General features: G+C 49.2%; 1 protein-coding gene across 1 annotated transcript in view; it reads right to left on the bottom strand.

Moving 5' to 3' along the window:
• Window positions 1–3408: 3408 nt before the first annotated feature.
• The window catches only part of pde10a (phosphodiesterase 10A), a 119047-nt gene continuing 94962 nt past the window's right edge, over window positions 3409–27493 (bottom strand). Inside the window, exons 11-22 of the mRNA XM_065007817.1 lie at window positions 26064–26206; window positions 24933–25025; window positions 24217–24403; window positions 22625–22767; window positions 19690–19773; window positions 17790–17940; window positions 16948–17103; window positions 15850–16022; window positions 15608–15719; window positions 13561–13641; window positions 13315–13403; window positions 3409–5809 (exon numbers count right to left, since the gene is read on the bottom strand). Coding sequence (XP_064863889.1) covers window positions 5608–5809; window positions 13315–13403; window positions 13561–13641; window positions 15608–15719; window positions 15850–16022; window positions 16948–17103; window positions 17790–17940; window positions 19690–19773; window positions 22625–22767; window positions 24217–24403; window positions 24933–25025; window positions 26064–26206 — 1614 coding nt within the window. The 3' untranslated portion in view covers window positions 3409–5607. The remainder of the gene's footprint in view (window positions 5810–13314; window positions 13404–13560; window positions 13642–15607; window positions 15720–15849; window positions 16023–16947; window positions 17104–17789; window positions 17941–19689; window positions 19774–22624; window positions 22768–24216; window positions 24404–24932; window positions 25026–26063; window positions 26207–27493) is intronic.

Raw genomic sequence — 27493 nt, 5'->3', positions numbered from 1 at the left:
TGCTCCCTTCCTTCTCCCTACAGTAGGACCTGCTCCCCTCCTTCTCCCTACAGTAGGACCTGCTCTGCTCCTTCTCCCTACAGTAGGGCCTGCTCCCTTCCTTCTCCCTACAGTAGGGCCTCCTCCGCTCCTTATCCCTACAGTAGGACCTGCTCCGCTCCTTCTCCCTACAGTAGGACCTGCTCCGCTCCTTCTCCCTACAGTAGGACCTGCTCCCTTCCTTCTCCCTACAGTAGGACCTGCTCCCCTCCTTCTCCCTACAGTAGGACCTGCTCCCTTCCTTCTCCCTACAGTAGGGCCTGCTCTTTTCCTTCTCCCTACAGTAGGACCTCCTACCCTCCTTCTACCTACAGTAGGGCCTGCTCCCTTCCTTCTCCCTACAGTAGGACCTGCTCCCTTCCCTCTCCCTACAGTAGGGCCTGCTCCCTCCCTCTCCCTACAGTAGGGCCTGCTCCTTCCCTCTCCCGAGAGTAGGGCCTGCTCCCTCCTTCTCCCTACAGTAGGACCTGCTCCCTTCCTTCTCCCTACAGTAGGACCTGCTCCCCTCCTTCTCCCTACAGTAGGACCTGCTCTGCTCCTTCTCCCTACAGTAGGGCCTGCTCCCTTCCTTCTCCCTACAGTAGGGCCTCCTCCGCTCCTTCTCCCTACAGTAGGACCTGCTCCGCTCCTTCTCCCTACAGTAGGACCTGCTCCGCTCCTTCTCCCTACAGTAGGGCCTCCTCCCTTCCTTCTCCCTACAGTAGGGCCTCCTCCGCTCCTTCTCCCTACAGTAGGACCTGCTCTCCTTCTCCCTACAGTAGGGCCTCCTCCGCTCCTTCTCCCTACAGTAGGACATGCTCCCTTCCTTCTCCCTACAGTAGGAACTGCTCCCTTCCTTCTCCCTACAGTAGGACATCCTACCCTCCTACCTACAGTAGGGCCTGCTCCCTCCCTTCTCCCTACAGTAGGGCCTCCTCCGCTCCTTCTCCTTACAGTAGGACCTACTCCGCTCCTTCTCCCTACAGTAGGACCTGCTCTCTTCCTTCTCCCTACAGTAGGACCTCCTACCCTCCTTCTACCTACAGTAGGGCCTGCTCCCTTCCTTCTCCCTACAGTAGGACCTGCTCCCTTCCCTCTCCCTACAGTAGGGCCTGCTCCTTCCCTCTCCCGAGAGTAGGGCCTGCTCCCTCCTTCTCCATACAGTAGGACCTGCTCCCTTCCTTCTCCCTACAGTAGGACCTGCTCCCCTCCTTCTCCCTACAGTAGGACCTGCTCTGCTCCTTCTCCCTACAGTAGGGCCTGCTCCCTTCCTTCTCCCTACAGTAGGGCCTCCTCCGCTCCTTCTCCCTACAGTAGGACCTGCTCCGCTCCTTCTCCCTACAGTAGGACCTGCTCCGCTCCTTCTCCCTACAGTAGGGCCTCCTCCCTTCCTTCTCCCTACAGTAGGGCCTCCTCCGCTCCTTCTCCCTACAGTAGGACCTGCTCCGCTCCTTCTCCCTACAGTAGGGCCTCCTCCGCTCCTTCTCCCTACAGTAGGACCTGCTCCGCTCCTTCTCTCTACAGTAGGACCTGCTCCGCTCCTTCTCCCTACAGTAGGGACTCCTCCCCTCCTTCTCCCTACAGTAGGACCTGCTCCCTTCCTTCTCCCTACAGTAGGGCCTGCTCCCTCCTTCTCCCTACAGTAGGACCTGCTCCCTTCCTTCTCCCTACAGTAGGACCTGCTCCCTTCCCTCTCCCTACAGTAGGGCCTGCTCCCTCCCTCTCCCTACAGTAGGACCTGCTCCCTTCCTTCTCCCTACAGTAGGACCTGCTCCCCTCCTTCTCCCTACAGTAGGACCTGCTCCGCTCCTTCTCCCTACAGTAGGACCTGCTCCGCTCCTTCTCCCTACAGTAGGGGCTCCTCCGCTCCTTCTCCCTACAGTAGGACCTGCTCCGCTCCTTCTCCCTACAGTAGGGCCTCCTCCGCTCCTTCTCCCTACAGTAGGGCCTCCTCCCCTCCTTCTCCCTACAGTAGGACCTGCTCCGCTCCTTCTCCCTACAGTAGGGCCTCCTCCGCTCCTTCTCCCTACAGTAGGACCTGCTCCCCTCCTTCTCCCTACAGTAGGACCTCCTCCCTTCCTTCTCCCTACAGTAGGACCTGCTCCGCTCCTTCTCCCTACAGTAGGACCTGCTCCGCTACTTCAGTGGAAGGTGCCGGGCCCAGTTGATAATCACCCCGATAATTGCCTCAAAACCTAACCTAAACAGTACCAAATCTAATTTCACACATACAGTTGAAGTCGGAAGTTTACATACACTTAGGTTGGAGTCATTAAAACTCGTTTTTCAACCACTCCACAAATTTGTTGATAACAAACTATAGTTTTCGCAAGTCGGTTAGGACATCTACTTTGTGCATGACACAAGTCATTTTTCCAACAACTGTTTACTTATAATTCACTGTATTACAATTCCAGTGGGTCAGAAGTTTACATACACTAAGTTGACTGCCTATAAACAGCTTGGAAAATGCCAGATAATGATATCATGGCTTTAGAAGCTTCTGGTAGGCTAATTGACATCATTTGAGTCAATTGGAGGTGTACCTGTGGATGTATTTCAAGGCCTACCTTCAAACTCAGCGCCTCTTTGCTTGACATCATGGGAAAATCAAAAGAAATCAGCCAAGACCTCAGAAAATAAATTGTAGACCTCCACAAGTCTGGTTCATCCTTGGGAGCAATTTCCAAATGCCTGAAGGTGCCACGTTCATCTGTACAAACAATAGTACGCAAACATAAACACCATGGGACCACTACACCCCCGAGGACTAAGCCTCAACCTGAACCTACACCCCCGAGGCCTAAGACTCATCCTGAACCTACACCCCTGAGGACTAAGCCTCATCCTGAACCTACACCCCCGAGGACTAAGCCTCATCCTGAACCTACACCCCGAGGACCAAGCCTCATCCTGAACCTACACCCTCGAGGACTAAGCCTCATCCTGAAACTACACCTCCGAGGCCTAAGCCTCATCCTGAACCTACACCCTCGAGGACTAAGCCTCATCCTGAACCTACACCCCCGAGGACTAAGCCTCATCCTGAACCTACACCCCCGAGGACTAAGCCTCATCCTGAACCTACACCTCAGAGGACTAAGCCTCATCCTGAACCTACATCCTCGAGGACTAAGCCTCATCCTGAACCTACACCCCCGAGGACTAAGCCTCATCCTGAACCTACACCCCCAAGGCCTAACTACAACAAAGCCAGAACAGTGCGCACTGAGCAGGTGCCTGTGCCACCACCAACTGAAACGGTGAGACAGCGGAGAGGAAGGGACGGCACCGTTTGGATGCTACGGGCCGATTATCAGCACTAAATGTAATCACTGAGAGAGCAGGCCTTTACGTCTCAAGCAAAAAACAACATCAGCAATGCACTCACCGGCTTTTGTTGTTTATGTGACATGGACATGCTCCAGCACTTCAGGGGCTCCAGCACATGTGGCAGAGGCGCACAGGGAGCAAGGAGACCGTTTGGATAGAACAAGCAAGTGACAATGCTACGGGCCGATTATCATACATATACCTCAAACGTTTTATGAATACAACTGGAAATGGTAAGAAAAATATCAAAGAAAATTTACTGTCGATATTAGATTAATTGAGGTATATAGTATTACTCACAAAAATCAATGTTTTCAAATGATAAACGATACTGTATTAATCGTGGTAACTTTCCCAGAAACTTTCCCAGAAATCCTGGTTGACGGATTCCTTGATTTCCTCCTTATCCCCTCGTTATTCCAAGAGTCTTTCAACCAAGATTTCTGGAAAACGGGGGAATTTTGGGAAAGTTAAGGAAAATGTGCAACCCTATAGAGTATTCCTTATGGCTGCTGTCTTGACATAATGTTCTGGCTATCAATCAATATCTATTCCTTTTAAATCAACGTTGTAGCAATGTGCGTGTTTGTCCTGTGCCTTGGTGTGCTATGAACGCAGTACAGAGAATCAATGTACCATTGGACTTGACTCAGGAGCTGTTCTAGTTGGTAAGACCGCACAAACAGATCTGAGACCAGTCTACAACTAGAGCTCAAAAACAGACTGATTGCCCAAGGTTCTGGGTTCTAGAACCTAAAAGATTGATTGCCCAAGATTCTGGGTTCTAGAACCTAAAAGACTGATTGCCCAAGATTCTGGGTTCTAGAACCTAAAAGACTGATTGCCTAAAGCTCTGGGTTCTAGAACCTAAAAGACTGATTGCCCAAGATTCTGGGTTATAGAACCTAAAAGACTGATTGTGGCAAGTATCGGGGTGGCGAGATGCAGACCTGGTAGGTTTAAATACTATTGGAAATCTTTCAAATACTTTTAGCAATTGCTTTAGTCTGCATATATTACCAGATGGGCAGGATTTACACTTGCAACTCTTCTAATTGTTTTATTGTGCCAGGCAAGCTCAATCAAGCCCAGATGAAGTATTTGAAATTATTTCAAAAAATGTTTGAACTCAGGTCTGCCTGGGTGTTGGGTGCTATTTCTGCATAGAACATTGTGACCCTCGTGTGACACGACTTGTGTTAAATGTTGACATGATCTAACTCAGCCCTGTTGGTCACACTAACTTTGTCTGTCTGTGCTTTACACAAGACGCTGTTTCTGAATAGAATAGACTAGGACTGTATGTTTTGTTTTTTCTCGACATGTCTTCATTCAAGTACTGCAAAAGTACTGCAAAAACAAGTACTGCAAAAACACTTTGTTGCTCAAAGTGCCAGAAAACATTCTAGAACATTCGTTGCAACATGCTAATAAACATTCTTTCCGTCTCTCTTTGAGAGCCAACCACCTCCTCCCATGTAGTTCTGCTTGCGATAAGTTAGTCAGTCTACCGCTGCAGGCAAACAAACAGTACCAATACAGTGCACTACTTTTGAACAGGGCCCATATTGCTACGGTCAAAAGTAGTGCACTATGTAGTGGATTAGGGTGCCATTTCAGACACATTCATAAAGTCTGAAACGACAAAAAAAAACAGTCAAGATTTCACACCTCCTGACCTTTTTTAAAGGATTAGAGTGTAAAGACTAAGGCCTCTGCAAATCACAAGACCGGAACATAAAACAAACCAGCCACAATTTAAATCTATTAAAAACAAACCAACTAAAACAGACCAAAAAAACCAACACCACAGACATACGGATCCATTTGGATCGGTATGAATTGGTTCCCGAGCAGTGGAGTTGATCAGGTGAGTCCCCACCTCAAGGACAAGTCCAGGTAGTTCCTCCGTGTTTCAGCCCGTTAGCTTCCGTTTCGTGCCTAATGAACAAGAGCCCGCTGTCCTCCAGCCGTCCATCCGCGTGTCTACGGAGCAATGAACACTGTCGGGTTTGACTCCTCACCTCCCTCACCCAATGAGGTAACTGTGTGGTCCTGAAAAGAATCCCCTTGTTTGTGAAATCCACCAATCACCTTCCCTAGTCCCTACGCATGTGTCCCCCTCCTTCCTGTTTCAGCATGAAGTGAGGCTCTCTAACAGTTCAGACAGGAAGTAGTCCCTGTTAATGGCAGGGGATGTGTTGAGGGCGTATTGACTTGTGAAGTAGTGAGGGCGAGCCGCGGCTTCACTGCCAGTCAGTTGTCCACCTTCACAGGGCCTGAGTCGTGGTTCGATGGTTCCTCAGTGCTGGGCTCTACCCTGCGATCAACAGGCTCTGCCCTGGGGTCAACAGGCTCTGCCCTGGGGTCAACAGGCTCTGACGGAGCCCACACTCCTCTCACTCCACTGTCCTCCTCCTCTCCATTTACTATCTTCTCCCACTGACCAAGGTTCTCCCTGTGGAAACACAATCAGAAAGGGATTTTTACTATTAGCTCTGACTTTGCTGTTGCTTGATTGTTTCTAGCTATCTGAAGATGAATGGACTAACTGTGGTTGTCTAACCTAGCTATCTGAAGATGAATGGACTAACTGTGGTTGTCTAACCTAGCTATCTGTAGATGAATGGACTAAATGTGATATGTGGTTGTCTAACCTAGCTATCTGTAGATGAATGGACTAAATGTGGTTGTCTAACCTAGCTATCTGTAGATGAATGGACTAACTGGGGTTGTCTAACCTAGCTATCTGTAGATGAATGGACTAACTGTGGTTGTCTAACCTAGCTATCTGTAGATGAATGGACTAACTGTGGTTGTCTAACCTAGCTATCTGAAGATGAATGGACTAAATGTGATATGTGGTTGTCTAACCTAGCTATCTGTAGATGAATGGACTAACTGTGGTTGTCTAACCTAGCTATCTGTAGATGAATGGACTAACTGTGGTTGTCTAACCTAGCTATCTGAAGATGAATGGACTAACTGTGGTTGTCTAACCTAGCTATCTGTAGATGAATGGACTAACTGTGGTTGTCTAACCTAGCTATCTGAAGATGAATGGACTAACTGTGGTTGTCTAACCTAGCTATCTGAAGATGAATGGACTAAATGTGACTGTGATATGTGGTTGTCTAACCTAGCTATCTGTAGATGAATGGACTAACTGTGGTTGTCTAACCTAGCTATCTGAAGATGAATGGACTAAATGGGGTTGTCTAACCTAGCTATCTGTAGATGAATGGACTAACTGTGACTGTGATATGTGGTTGTCTAACCTAGCTATCTGTAGATGAATGGACTAACTGTGGTTGTCTAACCTAGCTATCTGAAGATGAATGGACTAAATGTGGTTGTCTAACCTAGCTATCTGAAGATGAATGGACTAAATGTGGTTGTCTAACCTAGCTATCTGTAGATGAATGGACTAAATGTGGTTGTCTAACCTAGCTATCTGAAGATGAATGGACTAACTGTGGTTGTCTAACCTAGCTATCTGAAGACGAATGGACTAAATGTGGTTGTCTAACCTAGCTATCTGAAGATGAATGGACTAACTGTGGTTGTCTAACCTAGCTATCTGTAGATGAATGGACTAAATGGGGTTGTCTAACCTAGCTATCTGTAGATGAATGGACTAACTGTGGTTGTCTAACCTAGCTATCTGAAGATGAATGGACTAAATGTGGTTGTCTAACCTAGCTATCTGAAGATGAATGGACTAAATGTGGTTGTCTAACCTAGCTATCTGAAGATGAATGGACTAAATGTGATATGTGGTTGTCTAACCTAGCTATCTGTAGATGAATGGACTAAATGTGGTTGTCTAACCTAGCTATCTGTAGATGAATGGACTAACTGTGGTTGTCTAACCTAGCTATCTGAAGATGAATGGACTAACTGTGATATGTGGTTGTCTAACCTAGCTATCTGTAGATGAATGGACTAAATGGGGTTGTCTAACCTAGCTATCTGTTGTGTGTGTGTGTGTTTATCTGCGCTTGTGTATCTGTTTGTGTGTATATATATCTCTATGTGTGTGTGTATATATATCTGTGTGTATCTGTGTGTGTGTATATATATCTCTGTGTGTGTGTATATATATCTGTGTGTGTATCTGTTTGTGTGTGTGTGTATATCTCTCTGAGTGTGTGTGTGTGTCTCTCTGAGTGTGTGTGTGTGTATCTCTCTGAGTGCGTGTGTGTGTGTCTCTCTGAGTGTGTGTTTGTGAGTGTGTCTCTCTGAGTGTGTGTGTGTGTGTATCTCTCTGAGTGCGTGTGTGTGTGTCTCTCTGAGTGTGTGTTTGTGAGTGTGTCTCTCTGAGTGCGTGTGTGTGTGTCTCTCTCTGTGTGTGTGTGTGTGTCTCTCTGAGTGCGTGTGTGTGTGTATCTCTCTCTGTGTGTGTGTGTTTGTATGTGTGTCTCTCTGAGTGCGTGTGCGTGTGTGTATATTCATTTGTACTCATAGTCAAGGTCTACATACACCTTTAGCCAAATACATTTACATTTATATACATTTTTCACAATTCCTGACATTTAATCCTGGTAAAGGATTACCACTTTATTTTAAGAATGTGAAATATCAGAACAATAGTAGAGAATAATTTATTTCAGCTTTTATTTCTTTCATCACATTCCCAGTGGGTCAGAAGTTTACATACACTCAATTAGTATTTGGTAGCATTGCCTTAAACAATTTAAACTTTGGTCAAACTTCCCACAATAAGTTGGGTGAATTTTGGCCCATCCTCCTGAAAGAGCTGGTTTAACTGAGTCAGGTTTGTAGGCCTCCTTGCTCGCACACGCTTTTTCAGTTCTGCCAACACATTTTCATTAGGATTGAGGTCAGGGCTTTGTGATGGCCCCTCCAATACTGAACTTCTGCACTCAACAATCCGGTCGCATTTCGCTTCGCTCCACAGGTAGTATCACATTTTTCATTTCATTTCATTACAGTACAACGGCTTGATTTGTTTGATCGTAGCTAGCTACATAGCTAGCTACACAGCCGTCTTTGTATCAAAGATAATTGTGTAGTCTAGAGCGACTTCCTAGGTTAGTTAGCCAGCTATTGTCGTTCTTTTAACGCAACGTAACGTAATCAACACTGCTAGCTAGCCAGCTAGCCCCGAATAGCAGCACAGTAGAAACTATTACACTCAACGGAACGACTTGATTAGTGTAGTGTCAACAACGCAGCCAATGCCAACTAGCCTACTTAGTCAACAACGCAGCCTCTGCCAGCTAGCCTACTTCAGCAGTACTGTATCATTTTAATCATTTTAGTCAATAAGATTCTTGCTACGTAAGCTTAACTCTCTGAACACTCGTGACGTGTAGTCCACTTGTCATTCCAATCTCCTTTGCATTAGCGTAGCCTGTGTAGCCTGTCAACTATGTGTCTGTCTATCCCTGTTCTCTCCTCTCTGCACAGACCATACAAACGCTCCACACTGCGTGGCCGCGGCCACCTAATCTGGTGGTCCCAGCGCGCACGACCCACGTGGAGTTCCAGGTCTCCGGTAGCCTCTGGAACTGCCGATCTGCGGCCAACAAGGCAGAGTTCATCTCCGCCTATGTCTCCCTCCAGTCCCTCGACTTCTTGGCACTGACGGAAACATGGATCACCACAGACAACACTGCTACTCCTACTGCTCTCTCTTCGTCTGCCCACGTGTTCTCGCACACCCCGAGAGCTTCTGGTCAGCGGGGTGGTGGCACCGGGATCCTCATCTCTCCCAAGTGGTCATTCTCTCTTTCTCCCCTTACCCATCTGTCTATCGCCTCCTTTGAATTCCATGCTGTCACAGTTACCAGCCCTTTCAAGCTTAACATCCTTATCATTTATCGCCCTCCAGGTTCCCTCGGAGAGTTCATCAATGAGCTTGATGCCTTGATAAGCTCCTTTCCTGAGGACGGCTCACCTCTCTCAGTTCTGGGCGACTTTAACCTCCCCACGCCTACCTTTGACTCATTCCTCTCTGCCTCCTTCTTTCCACTCCTCTCCTCTTTTGACCTCACCCTCTCACCTTCCCCCTACTCACAAGGCAGGAAATACGCTCGACCTCATCTTTACTAGATGCTGTTCTTCCACTAACCTCGTTGCAACTCCCCTCCAAGTCTCCGACCACTACCTTGTATCCTTTTCCCTCTCGCTCTCATCCAACACTTCCCACACTGCCCCTACTCGGATGGTATCGCGCCGTCCCAACCTTCGCTCTCTCTCCCCCGCTACTCTCTCCTCTTCCATCCTATCATCTCTTCCCTCTGCTCAAACCTTCTCCAACCTATCTCCTGATTCTGCCTCCTCAACCCTCCTCTCCTCCCTTTCTGCATCCTTTGACTCTCTATGTCCCCTATCCTCCAGGCCGGCTCGGTCCTCCCCTCCCGCTCCGTGGCTCGACGACTCATTGCGAGCTCACAGAACAGGGCTCCGGGCAGCCGAGCGGAAATGGAGGAAAACTCGCCTCCCTGCGGACCTGACATCCTTTCACTCCCTCCTCTCTACATTTTCCTCTTCTCTCTCTGCTGCTAAAGCCACTTTCTACCACTCTAAATTCCAAGCATCTGCCTCTAACCCTAGGAAGCTCTTTGCAACCTTCTCCTCCCTCCTGAATCCTCCTCCCCCTCCCCCCTCCTCCCTCTCTGCAGATGACTTCGTCAACCATTTTGAAAAGAAGGTCGACGACATCCGATCCTCGTTTGCTAAGTCAAACGACACCGCTGGTTCTGCTCACACTGCCCTACCCTGTGCTCTGACCTCTTTCTCCCCTCTCTCTCCAGATGAAATCTCGCGTCTTGTGACGGCCGGCCGCCCTACAACCTGCCCGCTTGACCCTATCCCCTCCTCTCTTCTCCAGACCATTTCCGGAGACCTCCTCCCTTACCTCACCTCGCTCATCAACTCATCCCTGACCGCTGGCTACGTCCCTTCCGTCTTCAAGAGAAGCGAGAGTTGCACCCCTTCTGAAAAAACCTACACTCGATCCCTCCGATGTCAACAACTACAGACCAGTATCCCTTCTTTCTTTTCTCTCCAAAACTCTTGAACGTGCCGTCCTTGGCCAGCTCTCCCGCTATCTCTCTCAGAATGACCTTCTTGATCCAAATCAGTCAGGTTTCAAGACTAGTCATTCAACTGAGACTGCTCTTCTCTGTATCACGGAGGCGCTCCGCACTGCTAAAGCTAACTCTCTCTCCTCTGCTCTCATCCTTCTAGACCTATCGGCTGCCTTCGATACTGTGAACCATCAGATCCTCCTCTCCACCCTCTCCGAGTTGGGCATCTCCGGCGTTGGCCCACGCTTGGATTGCGTCCTACCTGACAGGTCGCTCCTACCAGGTGGCGTGGCGAGAATCCGTCTCCACACCACGTGCTCTCACCACTGGTGTCCCCAGGGCTCTGTTCTAGGCCCTCTCCTATTCTCGCTATACACCAAGTCACTTGGCTCTGTCATAACCTCACATGGTCTCTCCTATCATTGCTATGCAGACGACACACAATTAATCTTCTCCTTTCCCCCTTCTGATGACCAGGTGGCGAATCGCATCTCTGCATGTCTGGCAGACATATCCGTGTGGATGACGGATCACCACCTCAAGCTGAACCTCGGCAAGACGGAACTGCTCTTCCTCCCGGGGAAGGACTGCCCGTTCCATGATCTCGCCATCACGGTTGACAACTCCATTGTGTCCTCCTCCCAGAGCGCTAAGAACCTTGGCGTGATCCTGGACAACACCCTGTCGTTCTCAACTAACATCAAGGCGGTGGCCCGTTCCTGTAGGTTCATGCTCTACAACATCCGCAGAGTACGACCCTGCCTCACACAGGAAGCGGCGCAGGTCCTAATCCAGGCACTTGTCATCTCCCGTCTGGATTACTGCAACTCGCTGTTGGCTGGGCTCCCTGCCTGTGCCATTAAACCCTACAACTCATCCAGAACGCCGCAGCCCGTCTGGTGTTCAACCTTCCCAAGTTCTCTCACGTCACCCCGCTCCTCCGCTCCCTCCACTGGCTTCCAGTTGAAGCTCGCATCCGCTACAAGACCATGGTGCTTGCCTACGGAGCTGTGAGGGAACGGCACCTCAGTACCTCCAGGCTCTGATCAGGCCCTACACCCAAACAAGGGCACTGCGTTCATCCACCTCTGGCCTGCTCGCCTCCCTACCACTGAGGAAGTACAGTTCCCGCTCAGCCCAGTCAAAACTGTTCGCTGCTCTGGCCCCCCAATGGTGGAACAAACTCCCTCACGACGCCAGGACAGCGGAGTCAATCACCACCTTCCGGAGACACCTGAAACCCCACCTCTTTAAGGAATACCTAGGATAGGATAAAGTAATCCCTCTCACCCCCTCCCCTGAAAAGATTTAGATGCACTACTGTTCCACTGGAGGTCATAAGGTGAATGCACCAATTTGTAAGTCGCTCTGGATAAGAGCGTCTGCTAAATGACTTAAATGTAAATGTAATACCTTGACTTTGTTGTCCTTAAGCCATTTTGCCACAACTTTGGAAGTATGCTTGAGGTCATTGTCCATTTGGAAGACACATTTGAGACCAAGCTTTAACTTCCTGACTGATGTCTTGAGATGTTGCTTCAATATATCCACATAATTTTCCATCCTCATGATGCCATCTATTTTGTGAAGTGCACCAGTCCCTCCTGCAGCAAAGCACCCCCACAACATGATGCTGCCACCCCCGTGCTTCATGCTTCATGGTTGGGATGGTGTTCTTCGGCTTGCAAGCCTCCCCATTTTTCCTCCAAACATAACGATGGTCATTATGGCCAAACAGTTCTATTTTTGTTTCATCAGACCAGAGGACATTTCTCCAAAAAGTATGATCTTTGTCCCCATGTGCAGTTGCAAACCGTAGTCTGGCTTTTTTATGGCGGTTTTGGAGCAGTGGCTTCTTCCTTGCTGAGCGGCCAATCAGGTTATGCCAATATAGGACTCGTTTTACTGTGTTTCCTCCAGAATCTTCACAAGGTTCTTTGCTGTTGTTCTGGGATTGATTTTCACTTTTCGCACCAAAGTACGTTCATCTCTAGGAGACAGAGTGTGTCTCCTTCCTGAGCGGTATGACGGCTGCGTGGTCCCATGGTGTTTATACTTACATACTATTGTTTGTACAGATGAACGTGGTACCTTCAGGCGTTTGAGAATTGCTACCAAGGATGTACCAAACTTGTGGAGGTCTACAATTTATTTTCTGAGGTCTTGGCTGATTTCTTTTGATTTTCCCATGATGTCAAGCAAAGAGGCGCTGAGTTTGAAGGTAGGCCTTGAAATACATCCACATGTTCACCTCTAATTGATTCAAATTATGTCAATTAGCCTATCAGAAGCTTCTAAAGCCATGACATCATTATCTGGCATTTTCCATGCTGTTTATAGGCACAGTCAACTTAGTGTATGTAAACTTCTGACCCACTGGAATTGTAATACAGTGAAATAATCTGTCTGTAAACAATTGTTGGAAAAATGACTTGTGTCATCCACAAAGTAGATGTCCTAATCGACTTGCCAAAACTATAGTTTGTTAACAAGAAATTTGTGGAGTGGTTGAAAAACGAGTTTTAATGACAGTGTGGGTAGTCTATATAATATACGGTGTGTGTAGTCTATATAATATACAGTGTGTGTAGTCTATATAATATACAGTGTGTGTAGTCTATATAATATACAGTGTGTGTAGTCTATATAATATACAGTGTGTGTAGTCTATATAATATACAGTGTGTGTAGTCTATATAATATACAGTGTGTGTAGTCTATATAATATACAGTGTGTGTAGTCTATATAATATACAGTGTGTGTAGTCTATATAATATACAGTGTGTGTAGTCTATATAATATACAGTGTGTGTAGTCTATATAATATACAGTGTGTGTAGTCTATATAATATACTGTGTGTGTAGTCTATATAATATATGGGTATTGTACAGTATCTAACTCACTTGCAGGCTTGTAGAAGAGGGCTGGAAGGGGGGAAGAGCTCAGATAAGGTGGTATAACATGGGAGTGCAACAGCATTGTAGAACCCCACCTAGAAAAACAGACAAGGAGAATCCAGTAAAGGTGAGGGAACAAGGGCAGAGGGGAGGGAACATCGAGTCAGAATGAGACACAGCCCAGGTAATGTTCTTCTTAGTGTGTGTGTGTGTGTGTGTGTGTGTGTGTGTGTGTGTGTGTGTAGTTCTTACCTGCCCCTGAGGAACCTCTTCCTTCTTATCTCTGTCCATCATAGGGATGGGCTGTATACCTATCTTCTTCATCTCATCCCCCTGTAGAGGAAAGGAGGAGGAGGAGGAGGAGGAGGAGGAGATAAAGAAGGGAGGAGGAGGAGAGGAGAGGAGAGAAGGTGAGGAGAGGAGGAGGAGAGGAGATAAAGAAGGGAGGAGGAGGAGAGGAGAGGAGAGGAGAGGAGGAGGAGGAGGAGAGGAGGAGGGAGAGAGGAGGAGGAGGAGGAGGAGAGGAGGAGGAGGAGAGGAGGAGGAGGAGATAAAGAAGGAAGGAGGAGAGGAGATAAAGGAGGGAGGGAGAGGAGATAAAGGAGGGAGGGAGAGGAGAAGGAGGAAAGGAGGAGAGAAGAGGAACAGTGGGTTAACTGCCTGCAGAACGACAGATTTTTACCTTGTCAGCTCGGGGATTTGATCGAAACAACCTTTTGGTTACTAGTCCAACGCTCTAACCACTAGTCTACCTGCCGACCCTACACTCTAACCACTAGGCTACCTGCCGTCCCTACACTCTAACCACTAGGCTACCTGCCGCCCCTACACTCTAACCACTACGCTACCTGCCACCCCTACACTCTAACCACTAGGCTACCTGCCGTCCCTACACTCTAACCACTACGCTACCTGCCGACCCTACACTCTAACCACTAGGCTACCTGCCGTCCCTACACTCTAACCACTAGGCTACCTGCCGTCCCTACACTCTAACCACTAGGCTACCTGCCGTCCCTACACTCTAACCACTAGGCTACCTGCCGTCCCTACACTCTAACCACTAGGCTACCTGCCGTCCCTACACTCTAACCACTAGGCTACCTGCCGTCCCTACACTCTAACCACTAGGCTACCTGCCGCCCCTACACTCTAACCACTAGGCTACCTGCCGACCCTACACTCTAACCACTAGGCTACCTGCCGTCCCTACACTCTAACCACAGGCTACCTGCCGCCCTACACTCTAACCACTACGCTACCTGCCGACCCTACACTCTAACCACTAGGCTACCTGCCGTCCCTACACTCTAACCACTAGGCTACCTGCCGTCCCTACACTCTAACCACTAGGCTACCTGCCGTCCCTACACTCTAACCACTAGGCTACCTGCCGTCCCTACACTCTAACCACTAGGCTACCTGCCGCCCCTACACTCTAACCACTAGGCTACCTGCCGTCCCTACACTCTAACCACTAGGCTACCTGCCGTCCCTACACTCTAACCACTAGGCTACCTGCCGTCCCTACACTCTAACCACTAGGCTACCTGCCGTCCCTACACTCTAACCACTAGTCTACCTGCCGTCCCTACACTCTAACCACTAGTCTACCTGCCGTCCCTACACTCTAACCACTAGGTTACCTACCGTCCCTACACTCTAACCACTAGTCAACCTGCCGTCCCTACACTCTAACCACTAGTCTACCTGCCGTCCCTACACTCTAACCACTAGTCTACCTGCCGTCCCTACACTCTAACCACTAGTCTACCTGCCGTCCCTACACTCTAACCACTAGGCTACCTGCCGTCCCTACACTCTAACCACTAGGCTACCTGCCGCCCCTACACTCTAACCACTAGGCTACCTGCCGTCCCTACACTCTAACCAGTAGGCTACCTGCCGCCCCTACACTCTAACCAGTAGGCTACCTGCCGTCCCTACACTCTAACCACTAGGCTACCTGCCGTCCCTACACTCTAACCACTAGTCTACCTGCCGTCCCTACACTCTAACCACTAGGTTACCTACCGTCCCTACACTCTAACCACTAGTCAACCTGCCGTCCCTACACTCTAACCACTAGTCTACCTGCCGTCCCTACACTCTAACCACTAGTCTACCTGCCGTCCCTACACTCTAACCACTAGTCTACCTGCCGTCCCTACACTCTAACCACTAGTCTACCTGCCGTCCCTACACTCTAACCACTAGTCTACCTGCCGTCCCTACACTCTAACCACTAGTCTACCACGTTACAAGAACAGAGATGTCGTAGTGAATTATACCACCGCACCTCGGCCCAGAACTCAGCGTAGATGTCATTAGCCGTGAGTCGTGTGATTGGCCACAGCTTGGTAACGGAACACAGGTCACATGCTGTCATCATCAGACCAATCACACGGTCCCTGGGGAAAGAAAAGTAAATATATATATATTTTTTTATGATCTATTTCCAGATGTATCAGAGAAGATGTCCAGTGTTTGTGCCTTGCGTTATGTCTAAAGTGTGTATGTGTACGACCCCTGACCTCTGACCTGTGTTGGTGGTTGTCTAGGTCCAGTGCCTCCGTGGTCAGTAGCTCAGCTAGCTGTTTGCGGTTGCCGAAGTAGAGCGCCAGATCTGTAGCGATGATGGCCTTGCGGATGATCTCTAACACCTGCTCGTACTCACTGGAAGTCAGGTTGGAGAAAACATTGTGCCCTTCCAGCTATGGGAAACAAAGACATCAATAAAAAGCAAACGCTCCGCTTACGAGGAGTTCCGCTCAGCTTAGGTGGGATAGCCAGAGGGTACATCCTGGGAGTACCAGTTTGGGTGGGATAGCCAGAGGGGACATCCTGGGAGTACCAGCTTAGGGGGGATAGCCAGAGGGTACATCCTGGGAGTACCAGTTTGGGTGGGATAGCCAGAGGGGACATCCTGGGAGTACCATCTTAGGTGGGATAGCCAGAGGGTACATTCTGGGAGTATAGCTTAGGTGGGATAGCCAGAGGGTACATCCTGGGAGTATAGCTTAGGGGGGATAGCCAGAGGGTACATCCTGGGAGTACCAGTTTGGGTGGGATAGCCAGAGGGTACATCCTGGGAGTATAGCTTAGGTGGGATAGCCAGAGGGTACATCCTGCGAGTACAGCTTAGGTGGGATAGCCAGAGGGTACATCCTGGGAGTGCAGTAGGTCCTGGAACGTTCAGGGTAGTTTGGATACTTTGCAAGTTTTTGTGGTCAATTTGAAATCGAAGGCTGTCAATTCAGGAAGTAAACTGAAATTCAATAACTGAAAAAGGCCATCTATTTTCAATGACATCTCAATAAATGTCAAAGTAAAAGCTATTTATTAAAAATAAAAATAAATCCACTTTTGAAGTTTTAAATTCAAATTGCTTTCTTAATTAAATATCTTCAATTAGAATTGACCCAACCCTGACACTTCTGTGGACAAGGATTCAGAGTACCTGATCATCACCCACCAAAGATGAGGAATTTGAATTGGGAGGGGACACCGGTTAATAACAGAGCAACTGTTAGGGGGGAATGTCTGAAGAGTTAAGACCCTCCCGGGGGAACATTTAGAGGGCAGCTGGGTAAGTGTGTGAGAACAGGGTGTGTGTGTGTGTGTGTGTGGTAGTCCTACCTGCAGGATGGATACAGTCTGGGAGAAGTGGTGCTGCTCCATTGTAGACGTGCTGTACAGGGCAGCTAGAGGATGGTCAAACTTCTGCAGGTAGGTGTTACTGTATCCTCGATGGTCCAGATCATGACAGAGACAGGCTATCAGCAGACCCTTCTTCTGTTGATGGGGGAGAGAGAAGAGATGGGGAGAGAGAGGAGATGGGGAGAGATAGAGGGGATGGGGGGAGAGAGAGAGGAGATGGGGAGAGAGAGGGGATGGGGAGAGAGAGGATGGGGAGAGAGAGGGGATGGATGGAGAGAGAGAGGGGATGGGGAGAGAGAGAGAGGGGATGGGGAGAGAGAGAGAGGGGATGGGGAGAGAGAGAGGAGATGGAGAGAGAGAGGGGATGGGGAGAGAGAGAGAGGGGATGGGGAGAGAGAGAGGAGATGAGGGGAGAGAGAGAGAGGGGATGGGAGAGAGAGAGGGATGGGGAGAGAGAGAGGAGATGGGGGAGAGAGAGAGGGGATGGGGAGAGAGAGGAGATGAGGGAGAGAGAGAGAGGAGATGGGGGAGAGAGAGGGGATGGGGAGAGAGAGAGGATGGACAGAGAGAGAAAGGGTGGGAGAGAGAGGATGGGGAGAGAGAGAAGATGGGGAGAGATGATGGGAGAGAGAGAGGATGGATAGAGAGAAAGGAAGTCAGCTACTGATAGAATTGACCCTGTTTAGAATCTATCCTGATTCTATTTAGGAAACAGGAAGTAAATGACTGAATTGGAATGGAGTTGACCACAACCCTCTTTCTAAACCTTACTTTATTTTAGCTCTTGACTATGCTATTGACAAACCGACGGACGGACAGACCTCTATCTCAGTGAAGATGCCGGTGGTCTTCTGCAGTATGGCGTACATACAGTGAGCCACGTTCACCGCATGTTTCCAGTTGTGGTAGGGAACACGCCGATAATTCTTCCTCACAGACATAGTGAACCTGCACAACTTCTCCAGCTCAAAACTAGAGGGACGGAGAGGGAGAGAGGACGGAGAGGGAGAGAGGACGGAGAGGGAGAGAGAGGACGGAGAGACGACGGATAGGGAGAGAGGACGGAGAGAGAGAGAGAGGACGGAGAGGGAGAGAGGACGGAGAGGGAGAGAGAGGACGGAGAGGGAGAGAGGACGGAGAGGGAGAGAGAGGACGGAGAGAGGACGGATAGGGACGGATAGGGAGAGAGGACGGAGAGAGAGAGAGAGGACGGAGAGGGAGAGAGGACGGAGAGGGAGAGAGAGGACGGAGAGGGAGAGACGACAGAGAGGGAGAGAGAGGACAGAGAGAGGACGGATAGGGAGAGAGGACGGATAGGGAGAGAGGACGGATAGGGAGAGAGGACGGAGAGGGAGAGAGAGGACGGAGAGAGGACGGATAGGGAGAGAGGACGGAGAGAGAGAGAGAGGACGGAGAGGGAGAGGGGATGGAGAGGGAGAGAGAGGACGGAGAGAGGACGGATAGGGAGAGAGGACGGAGAGAGAGAGAGAGGACGGAGAGGGAGAGAGAGGACGGAGAGAGGACGGATAGGGAGAGAGGACGGAGAGAGAGAGAGAGGACGGAGAGAGAGAGAGAGGACGGAGAGAGAGAGAGGACGGAGAGAGAGAGCGGACGGATAGGGAGAGAGGACGGAGAGAGAGAGGACGGAGGGAGAGAGGACAGAGGGAGAGAGGACAGAGGGAGAGAGGACAGAGGGAGAGAGGACGGAGAGGGAGAGGATGGAGAGAGAAAGAGAGAGGACGGAGAGGGGGAAAGGACGGAGAGAGAGAGAGAGAGGACGGAGAGGGGGAGAGGATGGAGAAGGAGAGAGGACAGAGAGAGAGAGGACGGAGAGAGAGAGAGGACGGAGAAGGAGAGAGGACGGAGAGGGAGAGAGGACGGATAGAGAGAGAGGACGGAGAGAGAGAGAGGATGGAGAGGGGGAGAGGATGGAGAGGGGGAGAGGACGGAGAGGGGGAGAGGATGGAGAGGGGGAGAGGACGGAGAGGGGGAGAGGACGGAGAGGGGGAGAGGATGGAGAGGGGGAGAGGACAGAGTGGGGGGGGCGGAGAGAGAGAGAGAGAGAGAGGATGGAGAGCGGGAGAGGATGGAGAGGGGAGAGGACGGAGAGGGGAGAGGATGGAGAGGGGGAGAGGACGGAGAGAGGGAGAGGATGGAGAGGGGGAGAGGACGGAGAGGGGAGAGGACGGAGAGGACGGAGAGGGGGAGAGGATGGAGAGGGGGAGAGGACGGAGAGGGGGAGAGAGAGGATGGAGAGCGGGAGAGGATGGAGAGGAGGAGAGGACGGAGAGGGGGAGAGAGTAATATTAGTAATTTTCTTAAAGAATCGATGTGTTTATATGACAATTTAATATATCTTATAGAATCTATGGGTATTTATGACTAAGTTAATTTATCTCGTAGAATCTATGGGTACAGTATACAATAAAATGCTAATTAATTACTTAAAAATCATACAATGTGATTTTCTGGATTTTTGTTTTAGATTCTGTCTCTCACAGTTGAAGTGTACCTATGATAAAAATTACAGACCTCTACATGCTTTGTAAGTAGGAAAACCTGCAAAATCGGCAGTGTATCAAATACTTGTTCTCCCCACTCTACATGACTAAATTAATTTATCTTATAGAATCTATGGGTATGTATGACTAATTTAAATTTATCCTGTAGAATCTATGGGTTTATTTGACCAAGTTAATTTCCCTGATGACCTTCACGTACCTGGTCTCTCCACATGAGTTGTGGACCATGTAAACAAAGACAGCTGGCCACAGCTCCTCAAACTGACTAATGTCAAAATGAAACCTGAAGGAGGGAGGGAGAGAGAGGGAAAGAAAGAGGGAGGGAGCCTCTTAGATTATGATGGCCCTGCAGTGTGTGTGTGTGTGTGTGTGTGTGTGTGTGTGTGTGTGTGGGGGGGAAGAGAGAAAGTCAGACTGGCTGTAGATCAGCAGGGCTGAAACAAGCACGCATGCACACGCACACACACAGGGTCCGGCCCCCTTCCTTCCTGCTCTGGGCATTCTCTCCTGTCTGTCTGCGTCAGGGCCATCTCTCTCCTGTCTGTCTGCGTCAGGGCCGTCTATCTCCTTTCTGTCTGCGTCAGGACTGTCTGTCTGCATCAGGGCCGTCTCTCTCCTGTCTGTCTGCGTCAGGACCGTCTCTCTCCTGTCTGTCTGCGTCAGGATTGTCTCTCTCCTGTCTGTCTGCGTCAGGACCGTCTCTCTCCTGTCTGTCTGCGTCAGGGCCGTCTCTCTCCTGTCTGTCTGCGTCAGGGCTGTCTCTCTCCTGTCTGTCTGCGTCAGGTCTGCGTCAGGACCGTCTCTCTCCTGTCTGTCTGCATCAGGGCCGTCTCTCTCCTGTCTGTCTGCGTCAGGACCGTCTCTCTCCTGTCTGTCTGCGTCAGGATTGTCTCTCTCCTGTCTGTCTGCGTCAGGACCGTCTCTCCCCTGTCTGTCTGCGTCAGGACCGTCTCTCTCCTGTCTGTCTGCGTCAGGACCGTCTCTCTCCTGTCTGTCTGCGTCAGGGCCGTCTCTCTCCTGTCTGTCTGCGTCAGGGCTGTCTCTCTCCTGTCTGTCAGGTCTGCGTCAGGACCGTCTCTCCCCTGTCTGTCTGCGTCAGGGCCGTCTCTCTCCTGTCTGTCTGCGTCAGGACTGTCTGTCTGCATCAGGGCCGTCTCTCTCCTGTCTGTCTGCGTCAGGGCCGTCTCTCTCCTGTCTGTCTGCGTCAGGACCGTCTCTCCCCTGTCTGTCTGCGTCAGGACCGTCTCTCTCCTGTCTGTCTGCGTCAGGACCGTCTCTCTCCTGTCTGTCTGCGTCAGGGCCGTCTCTCTCCTGTCTGTCTGCGTCAGGGCTGTCTCTCTCCTGTCTGTCTGCGTCAGGTCTGCGTCAGGACCGTCTCTCTCCTGTCTGTCTGCGTCAGGGCCGTCTCTCTCCTGTCTGTCTGCGTCAGGACTGTCTGTCTGCATCAGGGCCGTCTCTCTCCTGTCTGTCTGCGTCAGGGCCGTCTCTCTCCTGTCTGTCTGCGTCAGGACTGTCTGTCTGCATCAGGGCCATCTCTCTCCTGTCTGTCTGCGTCAGGACCGTCTCTCTCCTGTCTGTGTCAGGGCCGTCTCTCTCCTGTCTGTCTGCGTCAGGACCGTCTCTCTCCTGTCTGTCTGCGTCAGGGCCGTCTATCTCCTTTCTGTCTGCATCAGGACCGTCTCTCTCCTGTCTGTCTGTGTCAGGGCAGTCTCTCTCCTGTCTGTCTGCGTCAGGACCGTCTCTCTCCTGTCTGTCTGCGTCAGGGCCGTCTATCTCCTTTCTGTCTGCGTCAGGACTGTCTGTCTGCATCAGGGCCGTCTCTCTCCTGTCTGTCTGCGTCAGGACTGTCTGTCTGCATCAGGGCCGTCTCTCTCCTGTCTGTCTGCGTCAGGGCTGTCTCTCTCCTGTCTGTCTGCGTCAGGACTGTCTGTCTGCATCAGGGCCATCTTTCTCCTGTCTGTCTGCGTCAGGACCGTCTCTCTCCTGTCTGTCTGCGTCAGGACCGTCTCTCTCCTGTCTGTCTGTGTCAGGGCAGTCTCTCTCCTGTCTGTCTGCGTCAGGACCGTCTCTCTCCTGTCTGTCTGCGTCAGGGCCGTCTATCTCCTTTCTGTCTGCGTCAGGACTGTCTGTCTGCATCAGGGCCGTCTCTCTCCTGTCTGTCTGCGTCAGGACTGTCTGTCTGCATCAGGGCCGTCTCTCTCCTGTCTGTCTGCATCAGGGCCGTCTCTCTCCTGTCTGTCTGCGTCAGGACCGTCTCTCTCCTGTCTGTCTGCGTCAGGACCGTCTCTCTCCTGTCTGTCTGCGTCAGGACCGTCTCTCTCCTGTCTGTCTGCGTCAGGGCCGTCTCTCTCCTGTCTGTCTGCGTCAGGACCGTCTCTCTCCTGTCTGTCTGCGTCAGGGCCGTCTCTCTCCTGTCTGTCTGCGTTCAGGGCCGTCTCTCTCTCTTAAGAGACAGACATGGGTCTGAAGAAAACAAATCCTATTTGAACCCATGTCTGCTCCAAGAAACATGGCTGAGGATGAGAATACTAGAATAGGCAGGTTATGGTGTATGAACAATGGGAGATAAGAGACAGGTTATGGTGTATGAACAATGGGAGATCAGAGGCAGGTTATGGTGTATGAACAATGGGAGATAAGAGACAGGTTATGGTGTATGAACAATGGGAGATAAGAGACAGGTTATGGTGTATGAACAATGGGAGATAAGAGACAGGTTATGGTGTATGAACAATGGGAGATCAGAGGCAGGTTATGGTGTATGAACAATGGGAGATAAGAGACAGGTTATGGTGTATGAACAATGGGAGATAAGAGACAGGTTATGGTGTATGAACAATGAGAGATAAGAGGCAGGTTATGGTGTATGAACAATGGGAGATAAGAGGCAGGAGATCAATGGATTGGGTAGGTCAGAGGACATTATCTCTTTGTATAGGGGCCTTATGGTTAGGACACTCAAGGTTCTATCTCTTTGTATAGGGGCCTTATAGTTAGACACTCACAGTTCTATCTCTTTGTATAGGGGCCTTATAGTTAGACACTCACAGTTCTATCTCTTTGTATAGGGGCCTTATGGTTAGACACTCACAGTTCTATCTCTTTGTATAGGGGCCTTATGGTTAGACACTCACAGTTCTATCTCTTTGTATAGGGGTGTAGGAAGGTCCAGCTTCGTGAGGGTCTTCCACTCCTCTGAAGTACAGATACTATGGTAGGACAACTTCTCCATGGTTACCCTGTAGATACACTCAGAGTGCCTGATCCGGTGGTACATCTGGACAGACAGACAGACACACACAGACAAAGAGAGACAGACGGTCCTTCAAACTCTTGGCGTTGCCGTTGGGAGTCGTGTTGATCCCCCATCCTTCGCACCAAAGCTTCCCTCTCCCCTCCTCTTTCCCCTCTTCTATTCTCCCAGCGGTCTCTCTCTCTCTCTCTCTCCCCTCCCTTCCTGACTGCTCCTCTCAGCCTCTCTCCTCTCCGCTTATCCTCCACCTCCTCTTCTTCCCTCTCCTCTTCCCTCTCCTCTCTCTCTCTCTCCCCTCTTCCCTCTCCCCCCTCTCTCCTCTTCTCTTTCCTCTCCGCTTATCCTCTACCTCCTCTTCTTCCCACTCTCTCTCTCCCCTCTCTCCTCTTCCCTATCCTCTCTCTCCCCTCTCTCTCCTCTTCCTCTCTCCCCTCTCTCCCTCCCTCTCCCCTCTCTCCCTCCTCTCTCCTCTCTCCCCTCTCCTCTCTCTCCTCTTCCCTCTCCCTCTCTCTTCCCTCTCCTCTCTCTCTTCCCTCTCTCTCTCTCCCTCTCTCTCCTCTTCTCTCTCTCCCCTATCTCCTCTTCCCTCTACTCTCTCTCCCCTCTCTCCTCTCTCTCCCCTCTCTCCCCTTCTCTAGTGGCGAACTGCAGTTTTGTTCTATTGCCCCTCTGTGTGGTTCTAGTGCCCCTCTGTGTGGTTCTAGTGCCCCTCTGTCTCCTCTTCTCTGCTCTCCTCCCAAGTCTCTCCTCTCCTAACTCCTCCCATTTGGACCCCCCCCCCCTTCTTGTGCGACACACTTGCGCAGGAGCCTGCGTCACCATGTTGATGAGCCACGTTAATATTTTACCCACCCAAGCCGCTCCACTGCCACCCGCCACCATCCTCCCAGCCGGACGATTTATGTTGAGCAGTATTTCATGCCTCCTGCCTCTAGGTGTGGTGTGTGTGTGTGTGTGTGTGTGTGTGTGTGTGTGTGTGTGTGTGTGTGTGTGTGTGTGTCTGTGTGTGTGTGTGTGTGTGTGTGTGTGTGTGTGTACCTTTAGGTAAGTCATTTTGCCTGGCTGGAGATAGTGATGCGTCTGTTCTGGTGGAGGGAAGGGGAGGTGTGGGGGGTTTGGCGTCTGCTGTGTACAGCCTTGCTGTCCTACTCTAGATGCTCAACAACGTCTTGGGGCGACAAAGACATGTCAGTGTTTGATCTCAACAGGCCTTTGGGACTAGACAGAGCTAAACAGTCAGGCCTTTAGTCATTCTGATTCATGATTTTACTGTGTCTAATATTGGCCCTTGATACATGGTGTCTGTACATTGTGCAGTTCAGAGTTATTGTCAATTCATAACTGAGATTTGAATTGAAAGAAAAACTCACATTTTTTCCTGAAGTATATCCTGAATATCCTTCAATTTTGTTTTGTCTGACACAAAGTAAAATATATTTTCATAAAAATATAAATTCGACACGAAACACTCACATTGGCACAGTGCAAGGCTAGAGCACAGAAGACGGCGAACATCTTGAAGTTGTTCTCGTCTGTTTTGGTGAAGGCACTTCCACTCAGCTTGTTAACCATCTGTACGACCCCTATTACGGTCCCCCTGGAAACGATGGGCATGCATAGGATGTTCCGCGTGGTGTAGCCCGTATAGAGGTCTACCTCTCTGTGAAGTGGGAGGGGTTAAAATGTAACACGGAATTCATCTTGACATAATGCCATAAGTGTTTAATGATGGGGCGGCAGGGTAGCCTAGTGGTTAGAGCGTTGGACTAGTAACCGGAAGGTTGCAAGTTCAAACCCCCGAGCTGACAAGGTACAAATCTGTCGTTCTGCCCCTGAACAAGGCAGTTAACCCACTGTTCCTAGGCCGTCATTGTAAGTAAGAATTTGTTCTTAACTGACTTGCCTAGATAAATAAAGGTCAAATAAAAAATCATTAGGCTTATATTCCATTAAATTACATCAAGGCCCAGGCTGACGAAGTGTATTACAACAAGCTAGACGTGAAAAGCCCGGTGCAACTACCTAAGAAAATATTGGGCACTACAATGACATTAGAACTTGGCAAGACGGCCTAATTAGAGCTGGGATAATGGGGCACCCTATCTATATGGTTCTGGTCAAAAGTAGTGCACTATATAGGGGAATAGGGTGCCGTTTGGGAAGCAGCCAGGGTAAAATGGGAGTTTTACCTATTAAAGCGTGGGTCTGCATAGGCGTCTGGGATGTTAAGGACCTCCCCCGTCCGTGCCACTTGGCCCGCTATACCTTTCTCTATAGAAAACCTGGGAGAGGACAAGACAGAAGAGCGCTGGAGGTTACAACCGGGGAACGGACATTTCTGTTCTAAGAATTATACTTCCGTGTTCTAAAGATTCTATTTTCGTTGTCCTAGGATTCTTGTTTCCCTGTTCTATGGATTCTAGTTTCCTTGTTCTAGGGATTCTAGTTTCCCTGTTCTATGGTTTCTAGTTTCCTGTTCTAGGGATTATAGATTCCTTGTTCTAGAGATTCTAGTTTCCCTGTTATAGGGATTCTAGTTTCCTTGTTCTAGAGATTCTAGTTTCCTTGTTTTAGAGATTCTAGTTTCCTTGTTCTGGGGATTCTAGTTTCATTGTTCTATAGATTCTAGTTTCCCTGTTATAGGGATTCTAGTTTCCTTGTTCTAGAGATTTTAGTTTCCCTGTTCTATGGATTCTAGTTTCCCCGTTCTAGAGATTCTAGTTTCCCTGTTCTATGGATTCTAGTTTCCCCGTTCTAGAGATTCTAGTTTCCTTGTTCTAGAGATTCTAGTTTCCCTGTTCTATAGATTCTAGTTTCCCCGTTCGAGAGATTCTAGTTTCCCCGTTCTAGAGATTCTAGTTTCCCCGTTCTAGAGATTCTAGTTTCCTTGTTCTAGAGATTCTAGTTTCCCCGTTCGAGAGATTCTAGTTTCCCTGCACTGGGGATTCTAGTTTCCTTGTCAGGGAATCGTTCACATGATCACTAGTCAATTCAACACAACCCGTCAGAGAATCGTTCACATGATCACTAGTCAATTCAACATAAGCCGTCAGAGAATCGTTCACATGATCACTAGTCAATTCAACATAACCTGTCAGAGAATCGTTCACAAGTCAATTCAACATAACCCGTCAGAGAATCGTTCACATGATCACTAGTCAATTCAACATAACCCGTCAGAGAATCGTTCACATGATCACTAGTCAATTCAACATAACCCGTCAGAGAATCGTTCAGATGATCACTAGTCAATTCAACATAAACCATAGAGATCAGTCATGCAACAACAGAGCAGTAAAAGAATCGATCAGGACCCTTACCTAATCTCTTTGGTTTTCCTGAAGACAGGTTTGCCCTCGTTCTCCTCCCCGATGTCGAACAGGTCTGAGTACAGTTCATTGTTATTGTGGTCCACCTGGAACAGGGCACACCTGTCCGCATTCACCAGGTTTTTTGCATATATCTGAAACACAACACCACAATAAACATAGTACACAGAAAGACACACAGTACACAGAAAGACACACAGTACACAGAAATACACACAGTACACAGAAAGACACACAGTACACAGAAAGACACACAGTACACAGAAAGACACACAGTACACAGAAAGACAGAGATTGAAAGACACACAGTACACAGAAAGACACACAGTACACAGAAAGACAGGGTACACAGAAAGACACACAGTACACAGAAAGACACACAGTACACAGAAAGACAGGGAAGACAGAAAGACACACAGTACACAGAAAGACACACAGTACACAGAAAGACACACAGTACACAGAAAGACACACAGTACACAGAAAGACACACAGTACACAGAAAGACACACAGTACACAGAAAGACACACAGTACACAGAAAGACACACAGTACACAGAAAGACACACAGTACACAGAAAGACAGGGTACACAGAAAGACACACAGTACACAGAAAGACACACAGTACACAGAAAGACAGGGTACACAGAAAGACACACAGTACACAGAAAGACACACAGTACACAGAAAGACACACAGTACACAAAAAGACACACAGTACACGGTAAGACACACAGTACACAGAAAGACACACAGTACACAGAAAGACACACAGTACACGGTAAGACACAGTACACAGAAAGACACACAGTACAGGTTACACAGAAAGACACACAGTACACAGAAAGACACACAGTACACAGAAAGACACACAGTACACAGAAAGACACACAGTACACAGAAAGACACACAGTACACAGAAAGACAAGGAACACAGAAAGACACCCAGTACACAGAAAGACACACAGTACACAGAAAGACACACAGTACACAGAAAGACACACAGTACACAGAAAGACAGGGTACACAGAAAGACACACAGTACACAGAAAGACACACAGTACACAGAAAGACACACAGTACACAGAAAGACAGGGAACACAGAAAGACACACAGTACACAGAAAGACACACAGTACACAGAAAGACACACAGTACACAGAAAGACACACAGTACACAGAAAGACACACAGTACACAGAAAGACACACAGTACACAGAAAGACACACAGTACACGGTAAGACACACAGTACACAGAAAGACATATGGTACACAGAAAGACAGGTTACACAGAAAGACACACAGTACACAGAAAGACAGGGAACACAGAAAGACACACAGTACACAGAAAGACACACAGTACACAGAAAGACACACAGTACACGGTAAGACACACAGTACACAGAAAGACACACAGTACA

This window comes from Oncorhynchus nerka, linkage group LG23 (assembly GCF_034236695.1).
Source record: "Oncorhynchus nerka isolate Pitt River linkage group LG23, Oner_Uvic_2.0, whole genome shotgun sequence".
In the NCBI taxonomy this organism is placed as follows: domain Eukaryota; kingdom Metazoa; phylum Chordata; class Actinopteri; order Salmoniformes; family Salmonidae; genus Oncorhynchus; species Oncorhynchus nerka.
The sequence above is the reverse complement of the archived record's forward strand: the minus strand, read 5'-3'. Positions and strand labels throughout refer to the sequence as shown.